This window comes from Caretta caretta, chromosome 11 (genome assembly GCF_965140235.1).
Source record: "Caretta caretta isolate rCarCar2 chromosome 11, rCarCar1.hap1, whole genome shotgun sequence".
NCBI lineage: Eukaryota > Metazoa > Chordata > Testudines > Cheloniidae > Caretta > Caretta caretta.
Window position 1 is genome coordinate 75,238,016 of NC_134216.1, and position 16,860 is coordinate 75,254,875.

At 48.7% G+C, this 16,860-nt stretch overlaps 1 protein-coding gene across 4 annotated transcripts in view; it reads left to right on the forward strand.

Moving 5' to 3' along the window:
* Nucleotides 1–10,616, forward strand: part of LOC125644954 (UDP-glucuronosyltransferase 1A6-like) — an 85,580-nt gene extending 74,964 nt beyond the window's left edge. For all 4 annotated transcript variants that reach the window (XM_048869787.2, XM_048869785.2, XM_048869786.2 and 1 more), the window contains exons 3-5: nucleotides 256–343; nucleotides 3,770–3,989; nucleotides 9,347–10,616. In XM_048869787.2, coding sequence (XP_048725744.1) covers nucleotides 256–343; nucleotides 3,770–3,989; nucleotides 9,347–9,644 — 606 coding nt within the window. In that variant the 3' untranslated portion in view covers nucleotides 9,645–10,616. The remainder of the gene's footprint in view (nucleotides 1–255; nucleotides 344–3,769; nucleotides 3,990–9,346) is intronic.
* Nucleotides 10,617–16,860: the final 6,244 nt, after the last annotated feature.

A 16,860-nucleotide genomic window follows, 5' to 3' on the forward strand; every position in this document is an offset into this window, starting at 1 on the left:
ATTTTTTTTTACTTATGTGTGGTATAACACTTAACACAACAAATAGCTTCAATAAGCAAAAACCTGCCCCCTCCCCTCTTATGTCAAAACAAAACCCCATCTCCGCTGCTCAGCACAAACCTTCACAAAACAGATTTTGTCCGTCATGGGCTTATCTGCTCTGCTGTACAGCACAGTTTACAGGAAGAAGCAACAGCAGAAGAACTGTAAGAGGCAAGTTCTTAATATTAATGCTGCATTTATCATTTCCCAAAGGTTCTTTGGAGGTACACTGGAGAAGCACCCCCCAACCTTGCAAACAACACAAAGCTAATCAAATGGCTACCACAGAATGATCTACTTGGTAAGTCTGGGCAGGAGAGGGCGCTACTGGCAACAATTAAGTAGGTTTCTTTGAATTTGATAAAGCTCTAAGGGAATAGTCATAAATACCATAGGTTTGTAGATTGCAAGGCCAGAAGGGCCTCTCTATAATACAGCAGAGGGATAAATACCACGGAGGGATTCAAGTTAAGCACTAGTGCTGGCCCAAGAACAGATGGATATAAACTGGTCATCAGCAAAGTTAAGGCTTGACGTTAGACAAAATTTTCTAACCATCCGAGAAGTGAAAATCTGGAACAGCCTTCCATGGGGAGCAGCAGAGACAAAAACCTAACTGGTTTCAAGACTGAGCTTGAGAAGTTTATGGAGAGGATGGTGTGATAAGATTGCCTAAAAAGCCATTTGGCCCATCTACGACTGCTATTAGCAAATATCCCCAAGGGCTGGTGATGGAATACTAGAGGGGGAGGGCTCTGTGTTACTGCAGAAAATTGTTTCCCAGGTGTCTGGCTGGTGGGTCTCGCCCACATGCTCAGGGTCTAACTGATGGCCATATTTGAGGTCCGGAAGGAATTTCCCCCCAGGTCCAATTGGCAGAGAACCTAGGAGTTTTTTGCCTTCCTCTGTAGCACGGGTCACTCGATGCTTTAAACTAGAGTAAATGGTGGATTCTCTGTAATTTGAATCCTTTACATGATGATTTGAGGACTTCAGTAACTCAGCCAGAGGTTATGGGTGTGTTACAGGAGTGGCCGGGTGAGATTCCGTGACCTGTGATGCTCAGACTAGATGATCATGATGGTCCTTTCTGGCCTTAAAGTCTACGAATAAGGGACCATCGTGATCATCTAGTCTGAACTCCTGTATAACACTGGACTTCCTTAGATTAATCCCTGTTTGAAACCACAGCAGATCTTTTAGAAAAACCTCCAGTCTTGATTTTAAAATGGCCAGTGACATAGAATCCCCTACAACAGAGGCAATGCGTGGGGAGCGGGGGCATGCAGGGTCATATGCCCACCCCTCGCCCCTTTGCAGCTTGGCTTGTACTGAGCATGCTCAGTAACACTGCTGAAGCCAGCTGCCTTCACTCTGCACCCCTCCCCCCCCGAAGCAGCTATGGGCTGTCTGCACACAGCCTTGGGTTCCACTGGTTAATTAGCCTCACTGCTACAAATCTCTGCCTTATTTCTATTCTAATTTTGATTAGCTTCATCCTCCAGCCATTACCTCGTGTTATACCTTTGTCTGCTAGATGATGACATTTTCCCCCCAGGTAGATACTTATAGACTGAGCTTTGTTTTATTCACATGGTAACTACTGTACATAGGGTTTATTAGATCAGCGGTTCTCAACCGGGGGTCCGTGGCCCCCTGGGGGTCCACGAGCCCTTTCAGGGGGGCTGTGGGACTCCGTGACAGAAACCCCAAGCCCCGGCACCCCCCACTGCGGGGCTGAAACCCCGAGCACTGGCTGCCACCCCCACTGGCTGCCCCCCAGAATGCGGCACTCCGGGGGGCAGCTCCATGTCCCCCACTTCCTCTTCTCGCCCCCAAGGCCCCACCCCGTGGCCAGGTCAGACATGGGAAGCTGGAGTCGGGCAGTGCAGGGCAGCTGCTGCTCTGGCTGGTGCCATGGAGCAGGCAGCCCTGGCATTTCCCCGTCTGCTGCTGGTGCCCAGGGTTGCGGCTGCTCCTCAGATTACGCAGCCGGTAAGAGCTGCCCAGGTAGGGTGACCCCGCACTGGGGCTGGCAGATCCCTTGGGGAGCAGCGACCACAGGGGAGCCTTCCTACCACACAGCCCCTAGCTACCTCCTGCCTACACCCTGAGCTACCCCCCAACCCGCACACAGCTCCTAGCTACCCCCCTGCCTGCACCCTGAGCTACCCTCCTGCCCACACAGAGCCCCTAGTTCCCCCCTACATACACCCTGAGCTGCCCAGAGCCCCTAGCTGCCCCCTGCCTGCACCCTCACCAGTTTTTTAACTTTTTGAGCTGAACCTCCACCACACACAACCCAGACAGGCTGGGTGGCCTGCTGAGGTGAGTAAGGGGGTGAAGACGGTGCTGCCTCCCTGGACCCTGCTGTGCAGAGCTGGTCCAAGCCTCACCAGCCCCTGCCCCCCCACCCCCAATAGAAGTCAAATTACGCCTATGCATGAGGGCCCACCCTTGACCTGGAGCCCCGAGTCCTCCCCCTTCCCCACTGAGTCCGGAAGTTTATATAGCCTGTTCAGGGGGGCCTCAGAAAGAAAAACATTGAGAACCCCTGTATTAGATCTTTACTAGAAGTGGACATATTGATTCTGTAAAAATAAACTCACCCTTATGTCGGAGCCATTCCCAGACCTTAGTTAGGGAAATCACCCTCTTCCTCACCTCAAATACATTCTTCTCTCTGGTGATCTCATTAAATCCCACAGTCTCACTGGAACCAATGTCCTATTCGATGCAGCTCCCGTGTTCGCTTGCACTTCCCAGAAGTCCACAGTCCCTGCTAGAGGTGGCTGACAGGTGAAGCACCAAGACCTGCCAAATTCAAACCGGAGAATGCACTGGGTCCCAGAGAGAGACTGCAGACCTCTCAACAGGAGCCAGAATGGGGAGGGGTCTGCTTGACGTCAGAGCTTATGGGGAGTCCCGTGAGAGGTCTGAGAATTGCGAGGGAGAACAGGAAAATGACCAAAGTTTGTTAGAGATTGAGGGGAGGAGTAAGGGTGACAGGACTTGGGGGAAGAGAGATGAGTCTAGGGAAAGGAAAGATCTGAGTGAGAACAGAAAGATTAAGTTTGAAGGCTAAGGGTGAAATCCTGACCTCACAGAAGTCAATGGCAAAACTCTCATTATTTCTAGTGGGGCCAGGATTTCACTCCAAGATCTCAAAAGCTTTACAGACGATTCCAAGCTTTGCAAAGATTATCAAAACCTAGTGGAACCTCTGAGACCTTTAAGCAACCCTTTGTTGGGTTGTTTAGGCAACCCAACAAAGGGGAGTTTTAAGGAGTCTCCTCCGCCTCTCTCCCGCAGAATGCACACAGCTTGGTCCTTGGCCTTCTCTTCTACACCATGTCCCTGGGTGCCCTTATCTGCTTGCATAGCTTCAGCTACCTTCTCTCGGCCGATGATTTTAAAACCGCCCTGACTGGTCTCCTCCCATCAAGTCCCACATTTCAGCCTGCCCTTGAGATACCTCTTCCCAGAGGTCTCGCTGAAGTTTAAGCTGAAGGTCCACTCCATCACTGATAATTGTAATCCTGAAGATTGTCCTGGAGCGATTCCTATGTGACCTGCACTCCAGTGTTGTTGTATTCTATATTTATAACCACCGATGCCATTGTACAGAAAGCACATCTAATACTGTGCCTCCTGCAGCTTAAAGAATTAACCAGAGATGTCTGAGCAAGCAGTCTACTACAGTAATAAGTCTACCTTTCCCTCACAGCTCATCCCAAAGCCCGTGCCTTTATCACCCATGGAGGCTCACATGGAATCTATGAGGGGATATGCAATGGAGTGCCAATGGTTCTGATGCCATTATTTGGAGACCAGATGGACAATGCTAAGCGGATAGAGTCTCGGGGTGCGGGAGTGACGCTGAATGTACTTGAAATGACTTCTAAGGACCTATCGGATGCATTGAATGCAGTGATTAATGATAAAAGGTCAGTAACAGGAGATATAAATGTGGCATCTTCATTTTAGGGCTATTGAATATAATGCTGGCACATTGGCTTCCAGTTAAATTGAACACTAAGCACTACCTTTGTCATATTAAGGATGTTATGTATCACTCAGCAATCAGGATTTATACACCAGTGTATTAGCATCAGGGGGCTAGTATTTTTCCCATTACTAAAGGACTTTCCTCATCAGGGACTCTAATTATAGGTATCTAGAAGGGGCTTGAGTACGCAAATGAGATGATGCAAGTGGGTGCGGCATATATACAGTGGAAGAAAGCAATTTTCCAAGGTACATCACATGATTAAAGCCAAAAGCGTCCAGCTTCTTGGAGAATGTAAAGACAGCAATCAAGATGTGGTGGTGTCCTCTTTTTTCCCCTCCTTTTCTAGGCAGGAAAGGGAGATAAAAGCAGAGAAAAGAGAAAAAAAAATCAAAAAGAGAAATGTTTGTTCCATTTCACAAGTTTTCATCAAAAAACCCAAGGGTTCCACTGAACGTTTTCAAACAAAAATGCTTTATTGGAACGTTTTTCGAGGGAGGTTGGCCTGATTTCTTGACTTGATGTAATGTACAGTGAACATGAGCAAAACGCTGTGGAACGTCGAAGATGGCTAAGCATTAATAACTGTCCTGCCCATATCACCATTACGTCATCTCATTTGTATAGTCACTCCCATACATTGGCGTTTATCGAGCAAAGCTATGGTTCTGTTGCAGAACGTCCTTAAAGGATTACCTTAAAATCGCCAAGCTGCCATGTTTTATAGAAGCTAACTCTAGCATTAATCTACTACATAGACCAGAATTTTCTGTCAACTCATCTTTCTATCTGTTCGCAAGCAGCAGCACCAGGCCCAGTCAAACGCTGCTTAGCCGGGCATTACGCAGGAAAGGCAGGCCATTGAGGTCTCTTTGCTTGCACGGTAGCTCAGATGGAACGTGTACAGAAAGGAGCCAGGAAAAGATTCTGATCCACTCACTGCCAGGGGCCATGTGGAGGTGATTCACCCTGCCACGCTGGCTGTCTCACACAAGATTAGGTTACATTTGGAGTGGCTGTCTGGTACAGCAGGGTAAATGCGGACGAGCCAATTGGTTTCAGCGTGAGGAGAACTTGACATTTTTTAATAGTTTGTCTATAATTAAGCAGCCCACCCTGGACTCTCAAGGCTTCCAAGAGACCCTGTCTATTTCTGCAAGTGCTGACTCTTTCTTCACCTTTCTCCTCTAAATTTATCTAACAGAGATTTATAGCTACTGTCTTGACTTCCTTTCCTCCAATCCCTCGCCAGTCTGGCTTCCACCCTCTCCACTCCACTCAAGACTGCCCTCCCCAAGGCAACTGGTGACCCCCTGCTGGCCAGATCTGGGGCCAATACTCCATCCTTATCCTCCTTGATTCTTCTGTTGTTTCAGTGCCATTGGCTATTCCCTTCTACTGGACACTGCTCTCCTTGGGCTTTCTTGGGACTGGTCTCTCTTGGATATCTTAGTACATTATTGCTCTTTATTATTTGTATTATCATAGCGCCGAGACCCAGATATGGGCCAGGACCCTCCGGTGCTAAGTGCTGTATACAAACCCAGAACAGAAAGATGGTGTCTTGTCCCAATGAGCTTGCAATACAAATATAAGGCAAGAGACAGCAGGTAGATAGCAACGTGGGACGGACAAGGAAACAAATGTGACCTTTCCAGGCAGCGCAAGAAGGAGTGCCCCAACTACCTAGCTATTCTCAGTTTTGTGTAGGCAACCCAACAAAGGGGAGTTTTGAGGAGTCTCCTCTGCCTCTCTCCCGCAGAATGCACACAGCTTGGTCCTTGGCCTTCTCTTCTACACCATGTCCCTGGGTGCCCTTATCTGCTTGTATAGCTTCAGCTACTATCTCTCGGCCGATGATTTTAAAACCGCCCTGACTGGTCTCCTCCCATCAAGTCCCACATTTCAGCCTGCCCTCGAGATACCTCTTCCCGGAGGCCCCCCTGAAGTTTAAGCTTAACATAGCCAAAACGAAGATCCTGATTTTTCCTCTTAAACCTTCTCTACTGGCTGCTTTCTTTGTCGATGTTAACACCGCCAGCCTCAGTTCACAGCCTGGACGCTAAGTAAAGTGTCTCCCTTTTCTTAACAGGGTTTAAGACACAGAAGGGGAATAAAGCCCTCAGGGCATATGGCATGAGAAGAAAGTTAACTGATGGAATCTCTGTGGAATTTATTTCTGTAGATATAAATAATCTTCTAACTTTCTAAATAAAAAAGTATTTAAAACATTTCTGAAGAGAGGGAAGACCATCTTTGCCAGCAGGCTGGCTAACCTAGTGAGGAGGGCTTTAAACTAGGTTCACCGGGGGAAGGAGACCAAAGCCCTGAGGTAAGTGGGAAAGCGGGATACCGGCAGGAAGCACAGGCAGGAATGTCTGTGAGGGGAGGGCTCCTGCCTCATACTGGGAATGAGGGGCGATCAACAGGTTATCTCAAGTGCTTATATACAAATGCACAAAGCCTTGGAAACAAGCAGGGGAGAACTGGAGGTCCTGGTGATGTCAAGGAACTATGACGTGATCGGAATAACAGAGACTTGGTGGGATAACTCACATGACTGGAGTACTGTCATGGATGGTTATAAACTGTTCAGGAAGGACAGGCAGGGCAGAAAAGGTGGGGGAGTAGCACTGTATGTAAGGGAGCAGTATGACTGCTCAGAGCTCCGGTACGAAACTGCAGAAAAACCTGAGTGTCTCTGGATTAAGTTTTGAAGTGTGTGCAACAAGAGTGATGTAGTGGTGGGAGTCTGCTATAGACCACCGGACCAGGGGGATGAGGTAGATGAGGCTTTCTTCCGGCAGCTCACGGAAGCTACTAGATCGCATGCCCTGGTTCTCATGGGTGACTTTAATTTTCCTGATATCTGCTGGGAGAGCAATACAGCGGTGCATAGACAATCCAGGAAGTTTTTGGAAAGCGTAGGGGACAATTTCCTGGCGCAAGTGCTAGAGGAACCAACTAGGGGGGGCGCTTTTCTTGACCTGCTGCTCACAAACCGGGTAGAATTAGTGGGGGAAGCAAAAGTGGATGGGAATCTGGGAGGCAGTGACCATGAGTTGGTTGAGTTCAGGATCCTGACGCAGGGAAGAAAGGTAAGCAGCAGGATACGGACCCTGGACTTCAGGAAAGCAGACTTCGACTCCCTCAGGGAACGGATGGCCAGGATCCCCTGGGGGACTAACTTGAAGGGGAAAGGAGTCCAGGAGAGCTGGCTGTATTTCAAGGAATCCCTGTTGAGGTTACAGGGACAAACCATCCCGATGAGTCGAAAGAATAGTAAATATGGCAGGCGACCAGCTTGGCTTAATGGTGAAATCCTAGCGGATCTTAAACATAAAAAAGAAGCTTACAAGAAGTGGAAGGTTGGACATATGACCAGGGAAGAGTATAAAAATATTGCTCGGGCATGTAGGAATGATATCAGGAGGGCCAAATCGCACCTGGAGCTGCAGCTAGCCAGAGATGTCAAGAGTAACAAGAAGGGTTTCTTCAGGTATGTTGGCAACAAGAAGAAAGCCAAGGAAAGTGTGGGCCCCTTAATGAATGAGGGAGGCAACCTAGTGACAGAGGATGTGGAAAAAGCTAATGTACTCAATGCTTTTTTTGCCTCTGTTTTCACTAACAAGGTCAGCTCCCAGACTGCTGCGCTGGGCATCGCAAAATGGGGAAGAGATGGACAGCCCTCTGTGGAGATAGAGGTGGTTAGGGACTATTTAGAAAAGCTGGACGTGCACAAGTCCATGGGGCCGGACGAGTTGCATCCAAGAGTGCTGAAGGAATTGGCGGCTGTGATTGCAGAGCCATTGGCCATTATCTTTGAAAACTCGTGGCGAACGGGGGAAGTCCCGGATGACTGGAAAAAGGCTAATGTAGTGCCAATCTTTAAAAAAGGGAAGAAGGAGGATCCTGGGAACTACAGGCCAGTCAGCCTCACCTCAGTCCCTGGAAAAATCATGGAGCAGGTCCTCAAAGAATCAATCCTGAAGCACTTGCATGAGAGGAAAGTGATCAGGAACAGCCAGCATGGATTCACCAAGGGAAGGTCATGCCTGACTAATCTAATCGCCTTTTATGATGAGATTACTGGTTCTGTGGATGAAGGGAAAGCAGTGGATGTATTGTTTCTTGACTTTAGCAAAGCTTTTGACACGGTCTCCCACAGTATTCTTGTCAGCAAGTTAAGGAAGTATGGGCTGGATGAATGCACTATAAGGTGGGTAGAAAGCTGGCTAGATTGTCGGGCTCAACGGGTAGTGATCAATGGCTCCATGTCTAGTTGGCAGCCGGTATCAAGTGGAGTGCCCCAAGGGTCGGTCCTGGGGCCGGTTTTGTTCAATATCTTCATAAATGATCTGGAGGATGGTGTGGATTGCACTCTCAGCAAATTTGCGGATGATACTAAACTGGGAGGAGTGGTAGATACGCTGGAGGGGAGGGATAGGATACAGAAGGACCTAGACAAATTGGAGGATTGGGCCAAAAGAAATCTGATGAGGTTCAATAAGGATAAGTGCAGGGTCCTGCACTTAGGACGGAAGAACCCAATGCACAGCTACAGACTAGGGACCGAATGGCTAGGCAGCAGTTCTGCGGAAAAGGACCTAGGGGTGACAGTGGACGAGAAGCTGGATATGAGTCAGCAGTGTGCCCTTGTTGCCAAGAAGGCCAATGGCATTTTGGGATGTATAAGTAGGGGCATAGCGAGCTGATCGAGGGACGTGATCATTCCCCTCTATTCGACATTGGTGAGGCCTCATCTGGAGTACTGTGTCCAGTTTTGGGCCCCACACTTCAAGAAGGATGTGGATAAATTGGAGAGAGTCCAGCGAAGGGCAACAAAAATGATTAGGGGTCTGGAACACATGAGTTATGAGGAGAGGCTGAGGGAGCTGGGATTGTTTAGCCTGCAGAAGAGAAGAATGAGGGGGGATTTGATAGCTGCTTTCAACTACCTGAAAGGGGGTTCCAAAGAGGATGGCTCTAGACTGTTCTCAATGGTAGCAGATGACAGAATGAGGAGTAATGGTCTCAAGTTGCAGTGGGGGAGGTTTAGATTGGATATTAGGAAAAACTTTTTCACTAAGAGGGTGGTGAAACACTGGAATGCGTTACCTAGGGAGGTGGTAGAATCTCCTTCCTTAGAGGTTTTTAAGGTCAGGCTTGACAAAGCCCTGGCTGGGATGATTTAACTGGGAATTGGTCCTGCTTCGAGCAGGGGGTTGGACTAGATGACCTTCTGGGGTCCCTTCCAACCCTGATATTCTATGATTCTATTTCTTTTCTTTGTAGCTATAAAGAAAATATCATGCATCTCTCAGCCCTTCACCTCGACAGACCTATCCATCCCCTTGATCTCGCGGTGTACTGGGTGGAGTTTGTGATGAGACACAAGGGGGCCCCGCATTTGCGGCCTGCAGCCCACGATCTCAACTGGATCCAGTACCACTCTCTGGACGTCATTGCTTTTCTCCTGGCTGTCGTGCTCGTCACCGCGTTCATCTCTCTGAAGTGCTGCCTGTCCTGCTGCCGGAAGTGTTTCTGCAAAAAAGGAAGAGTGAGCAAATCGAGCAAATCCAAGGCAGAGTAACTACGGGGTTGGAGACCGGGTGCAGCTCCAGGCCTTAGGGAATGTAGGGCTCTCCTGAGCACAGTCCCAGTAAGTAACTTATGGCGGTGAGCTCAAAAATTATTCAGAGCATATTGCCTTTAAATAGCAGAAAAGTGTTTTTTTGTTCCATGTTTTGATTTGGTCTCCAATTAATTCAGAATATTTGTGAAAGCTTTGTTTAAAGCTTGTTTGATTGTTACAGATGATTCATGCCATAATGCTATGGTGTAGTGCTCAGAATATTAATGGGACCTCTGGGTTCCATTTCCTACTGTGTTTCAGAGTAACAGCCGTGTTAGTCTGTATTCGCAAAAAGAAAAGGAGTACTTGTGGCACCTTAGAGACTAACCAATTTATTTGAGCATAAGCTTTCGTGAGCTCCATGCTCAAATAAATTGGTTAGTCTCTAAGGTGCCACAAGTACTCCTTTTCTATTTCCTGCTGTGTTGCTCACTCACCATCTGACTTGGGGCAAGGTTCTTCTCTGTACCTCAGTTTTCTCATCTGTGCAATGGGGATAAGATTTCTACCTTGGTACTACTATGGTGCCCATCACTGTAGTGTGAGAGTGTCTGGTGCATCATATTTAGATAGCACTTTGAGATCTTTGGATGAAAGTTGTCACAGAAGTACCAAGTGGTGTTCTAAGTGAGGGATAGAATGTCATCCTAGCAGCCTGTTGATTGGAAATAGAGAATGGTATTTGTTCTGCCTAAGTCAATCTGTCAGTGTCTAAACTGTGTTTCAAATACACTGAACGTGAACACATTTTCCATTTGAAAGTATCATTGAGCCACCACCACCCAATCAAGTTTCACCCCAGCTGGAGCACTGAATTTGGAGCATTGTAGTCAACCGATTTGATCTTTGTTATGGATATTCTGTTAAAAATAAACCAAACAAAAATCTGTATAAATAAATCCCAAATAATAAAAACAAGAAAACTAATAACAGTTCTCTTTTTTTTCATTGGAAATGTATGGGCCTGATCACCACCTCACATGCAGTAATCTTTGCACCGAGGACTAGCAGGACAGAAAAACTTGATGTGGTTGAGCATGACAGACCTATATCTTCAATTAAAACCATGTTAACATATAAAGACTAGCTCTTAGAGCTCCTGAAGTCCTCACCACAGGAAAGACCAAGACAACGTAGTTCTGTGTGTGTTACGTTTCAAAGCATGAACAGAAAAATTAGATAAAGCCATAAATCATCTTGCTGGAAGGCTGCAATGTAATAAGACTATTTCTTAGAATCTAGAACAACCACACACAAGAATCCAAAAACAAAGAGAAAAAGCAGACTGCTCCCTATGGCAGAGAGGTATAGCTTTCCCCACCTTGCCCCAGGCTGGCTCCTTCTGATTGCACGCTTCCCTATAGAGCCCCTGGCCTGCAAGCAGGACCAGGAAACCTCTGAGAATTTAAAGTTATAGATCACAATTTTAACACTTTTCAATACACCACAAATGTATATATTCGTGAGCTAGGATGCATAACAAAAGCTGAACACTGCCCCTTCTATTCCAACCATCTCAACTCCCATTCATGAGATAACCTACAACAAGCAAGGGTTACATGCTGCTCATGGAAACGTCTACCAGGGATGCCCACCGAGTTGTGCTGTTGTCAGTGTACACCTTTAACATCACGCTCCAGGTGAATATGTACCTCCATTATGGACGCTGACTCCATTTCACCCTCCTGCGAGGGCAGAGCTACACCAACACGTCACCTTCTAGACTTCATCCACCTTCCAGGCCATCAGACTCACTTTGTCTTTCCATATTGCTCCTTCACACCTAGCAGATTTAACCCTTTCCAATCACCACTTGCTAGGAGGTTATTGCCAGATCTGAGGGTATCACAGACCCTGCTGTTACACCACAGCAGACATAACGACTTCTTAAAGTCCTCAGGGAAACAAATGGCAAAGTATGGGCCCACGTGTCCAGCAAAGCACTTAGGAGTGTGCCTAAGTCCATTCCCATTTATTAAAGCAGATACTTAAGTCCCATAACAAAACTCAATAGCAAAACTCCCATTTTCTTATCTTAAAGATGAACCTGGACTCGAAGAGACATGGAACCATCAATGTACGTGTTCTGAGTGTCAGCTACCGTTACACAGGAAAGCAGCACTGGCCAGTGATAACGGGGGTCAGAGTTGAGGTTGTGTTTGATCTTTCAACTCAATGATTTCATACATTTAAGGAAATGAAGTTTAACCTTCACTCAGATTTTCCTGCCTTTCCACGGTTTGTTGGGATGGTAAAAAGGTTTCCCCCTTAGCTTAGTGTGATGTCTTTCCAGCCTTCACATCACCTCAAAGGGCACTCTGAAAGGTGATGACGTATAAACAGCACTTCTTACGCATCACCCCTGTTCCCTGTGCATAGTCAGTGCTCTGTGTGCGCTCAGGTTAGTGATGGAAATACATGTTACAGCGCCCTTCAGGAGCTAACAAGGCAAAGCACGTGCAGGGCTGTATTCTGTTCCTTCTCGTGCAATGGAAATGGTTTACTAAGTTCCTCTTGTCATTGGAGCAGGGACAGGAACGCAAGATCTCCCCGCTCCCCACATGAACGCCCTGACCATCTGGCTATAGAGTCACTCTCAGCCTGGTTTGCTCTGGCCCAATGACTAGTCATATATTTTATACAAAGTGGAACAGCTGCAACAGGAGAGCTTAGGAAAGCTCTGCCCTAGAATATGCCAGCCCAGTGGCTAGGGCTCGCTCCCAGATGTGGGAAATCCAAGTGCAAATCTCTCCTGCCCATCGGGCAGAAGAGGGAATTGAACCGCACTCTCCCACATCCGAGGGGAGTGCCCTAACCACTGGGCTAAAGGGGAGGAGGGAGCCAGTGCTGCCCCCGCCCCCCCCCCCCCCCCGGCCGTTATTTGCAGAGCACCTAAATCCTGAAACAAAATATTTGGCCAAACTATCAGCAAGTGTCTGTCCAATTCGGGAATAGTTTTGGCTTGACTGAAACTGCATTTTTGGGTAAACAGTCAGCCAAAAAAATTCACTCCACTCTAGCCCTAAAGGTGGGATTGAAGCATTTAACCAAAGACAACCTCTCTTTTTTTTTCTTTCTTGGATCAGGAGTGCGTGACACAGCTAACATGTGGTATCGCCCCGAGAAAGGATGTTTAATAGATGGCTAAGTGGACTTCTGCCCTAGGCTCCCAGGCCAGAGTGAGTTCTGGCTAAAGATGAATGACTCGCACTGAACGGTCACGCTCATCACCATTAGCCATGCAACGCCGAGCGCTTCGGTGCAGATTAGTTTCCGAGGAAGTATATCCTGCTCAGGAAGCACATTCCGCCAGGACATCACGAGCAGCTTCTTTCTGCAGAGTCAATTCTCACATGACGATGCCTTAAAACGTTCCCCTCTGTGTCTGTACTGGGTGGCTTCACTCTCTCTCACTTAGTCCTTTGCTAATCACATGCTGGGAGGTGAAACGCCCTGTTTTTACCAATTTCCAGGGGCACCAGCTGGGATTTCTGAGCGCTGCTGCAGTGAACCCCCATGGGTTCCCTCAGCCTCTGATCGGAGCTGGCTGGTGGGGCCCAGCGGGTCGTGTATCAGAGCTGCCATTTTAGAGCAGCAGGAGTCCGTGGAGCCTGCACAAAGGTGCAGCAAAGCCTAGGCAAAGGAGGCTAGCCCTGTGCACCAGCAGGGCTCTCCCACTCACCACAGTGAAGAGATTTACCAACATTTGTCCGGGTGGGGGGACGCTTGGAGGCTGATGATCAAAGGTAAGAAGCCTCTGAACACTGGCACTTTCCAGCCCACCAGCTCCTGTGAAAGCTCAAGAGGATTAGACAGTTCCCCTCTCTACTTGCACCTCAGCTAATCACTGGGGCCCTCGCTCACGGCTGAGTAATCCCCTACTCTACAGCTGTCTCAGGCCTGGGTTGCACTTCAAGGGTTTGCCAGCATAGCTGTGTCAGTGAGGAGAGTGGGGGAAAGTCACTCCCTGGCCAACACAGCTATGCCAGCATAAGCCCTAGTGGAGATGCAGCTACACCATCAAAATAGCCCTTTGGCCAGTATCACTTATCTCATTCACAGAGCTGCTATAAGACCTCTTTGGCTTGTATAAAAGGAGACTCCTCTAGGCCAGAGTTTCTCAACCTGTCGGTCGGGACCCAAAACTGGGGCACCAGAATATTTCAAAGGGTGGCGTGGCAGCTCCTGTCCCCCGGGGCTGGCTGGGCTGGCCTCCCTACTCCAGGCACTGTGACCTCTGGGCTCCCAGCGCCACTCAGGAGTGGCCCAGACGCCATGACGACAGGAGCTGGGGGTAGGCCACGTGTGAGTGAATGGCACTGCAACCCCATGAGCCAGGTCACAGCTCCACTCACACACACTGGATCCAGTTGGGGGGGCATGGCCAAACCGGAGTGTCACTGTAGCCCCGGATGTCACGCCTGGAGCGGAGAGCCAAGCCCAGCCAGCCCCGGATGTCACGCACAGGAGCTGCAGGAGCCGCCATTGTGGGGTGAGTGCCAGGCAGGACCCAACTGAAGCCACCTCAGGCAGAGCCATAACCAGGGTGGGGTGAGCAGGGCAGCTGCCCAGGGTGCAAAGCCATGGGGGCAGCTTGGACCGGCGACAACAGGTGGTGCAGGGCTCAGGGAGGGAGCTCATCTCAGCAGGCCACCCAACCTCTCTGGGCTGGGGGGACACAACCAAAAAAATCTAGGGGGGGGGGGAGAACGTGACCCTGTGTGCTCCCTCCAGCATCTCCTGTGGCAGCGGGGGCAAAGCTGCTTGCTCACCCCGGGGCCCAAAAATGCCTAGTTACGGCTCTGCCCCAGGGCTTCCACTGCCCGACAACATACCCGTGGTGACAGGCCAGAAACATTTTCAAACAGATCCTGAGTCCAAAAAGGTTGAGAACCACTGCTCGAGGGGACTTTGCCGGTCTAGCTATCCCAGAAAAGCTATACTGGCAAACTCTTCCTAATGCAGGCAAGTCACCACTCCACTACCGCGCCTTCGGGCACAGTGTAACAGTTCTCTCCTCTCCAGCGCCCCCTGCTGACGGATGGCTGCTCCAGCTCACCACGGGTCTCTCTCCCTATAACTAGGCCTTCCAGCCAGGCCATGATTCAGTCCCACCCCTTTCGGAGTAACAAAGTCCAAAGTCCAAATGTCCTTACGAAAAGGTCCTCACGAGCACCATGGTCCTTGCACCCTCTTGGCTCAGGGCTTTCCAATGTCCTTACCTTATTTGGGAGGCTTCAAGCTACTTTCTCTGGTGGCTGGTAGGGAACCTCGGCTCTCCCACTCCGCCAGGTCCCAGACCAGGTGCCTGCTTGCTACAGGGAAAGTCTGCCTATTCCAGCCTTCCCCTGCTGCCTCCCTGGGCTTCTTCCTACCTAGGGTTGCCAATTCCGGCTGGACGTACTCCTGGAGGTTTAATCACATGACATAATATTTAATTGAATATTAATCTTTAATTCTTGGAGACTCCAGGACAATCCTGGAAGGTTGGCAACCCTATTCCTACCACAGCCTTTTACCAGGTCTTCTGCCCACAACCTCTCTAGGTTCACCCTTCTCTAGGGGACAAGATTCACACCAGGCTCTTCCCTGCTAAAGCCCACACTAAAAGTAAACCTCCTTCTGCCCTCCTTGGGCTTGGCTTTTCATCCCTTTCTGGTTCCTCAGCTGAACCACTCCCAGGGCTCTCTGCCTGGCAGGCCAGGCCCAGCCCCATTATCAGGGTGCACCACTGGAGCCTGGTCCATGTCCAATGGCTGCTCCGAGGCCCATCTGGCTCCTCCTTTACTCAGGACAGGGTCACAGGGCCAACTCTCTCCCCAGGCTTCCTGCTTGATCCTCTGGGTCTCGCTACTCTCTAGCCCCAGAGTGACTACAGAGCTCCTCTCCTCTCCCTGCATCCCCTTCTGTTCTAAGCTTCTGCGGTTTATAGTCCCCTCCCACCTCCCCAATACAGTCTGGTATGTTAAATGGTCTCTCAGGCCCACTTTAAGCTCTCCCTTGCCTGTGGGGGGTACACACGCCACCACACAAGGCCTCATTGAAATCAGTGGGACTACTTGCAGATTGGGGGACTACTCAAAGAGAGGAAGGGGAGTAGAATGAGCGTACATGGTTTGATATTACAAGCTTCATGACCTGACTGCGTGACTGTGTGACATGCAGCCTCGAATTCCTCTTTGCCCTCCGATTCAGATGCCATTTGGAAAGCAGTAGGCTTGATTTGCAATGACAGTCCCATCACAACATCCAGAGGTTTCGTTTAATTCAATGGCAAGGCTGCGTTACAATGCTCATCACCCGATTCAGCATCTTCAGTGTAGCTTAGATTTGACCTTGATAGCATAACTTCGACCTGCTTAATACTCCCATGCCGTGGATTTGAACTGCCCCTCTGCTACTTTTACTGTATGCGGGGGAACGTTCAACAGACTTACTCACTTGAGAGTTTGCATAAAGCAGCTGGGCTCTAAATAGCAGTTTTTAAAATCTAACACGGTCACTTTAAAATAACGAAACCCCTCAAACAATAGCCATTGTAGGAACACATGTCAGTGAACAAATAACTAGTCTCAAGGCACTGGGCCATGACTTTGCCAATGCTTAAATGAGGAAGTTAAGGACAAAAATATAAGTTGCCTTCAAAAACCCACCTTAACATGACAGGCCAGACTCACCACTTCCCTGTGTCAGCCCAGCCTTCGTGTCCGAGTGTGTGTACTATAGATATAAACACAGATGAGTTCATTGGAGCTACTAAAATTCTGACCCTGAAACTGGTGCACATGGACATGAAGTTAAGGGGGCTCCACACAGCCACTGAAGCAAATCCATCTGGAGATGCAGGCCCTCTATAATTAACTCCCATAGCTTGTGTTTCCCTTAAGCCAATAGGGGTTGAGTTCATCAGGCAGACATTATGAATACACAGAAATAATACAGCCCACCTCTCACACTCAGGGAAAAGAAGTGTGGAAATTTAAAAAAAAAAAAAATCAATCTATAATGTAGGAGGTGAATCCCATTCAGAGCATGAGAGATTGAGTGAACGACACTCCACTGGCCTATTAAGAATGTACAGTGTTTCGTTTATGTCCAGTAGAGAGCAGAATGTCATTGCAAATAAATTTCACCCAGTAAGGAAAGCCGTATGTGCAATGAGGAAGTGAGACCT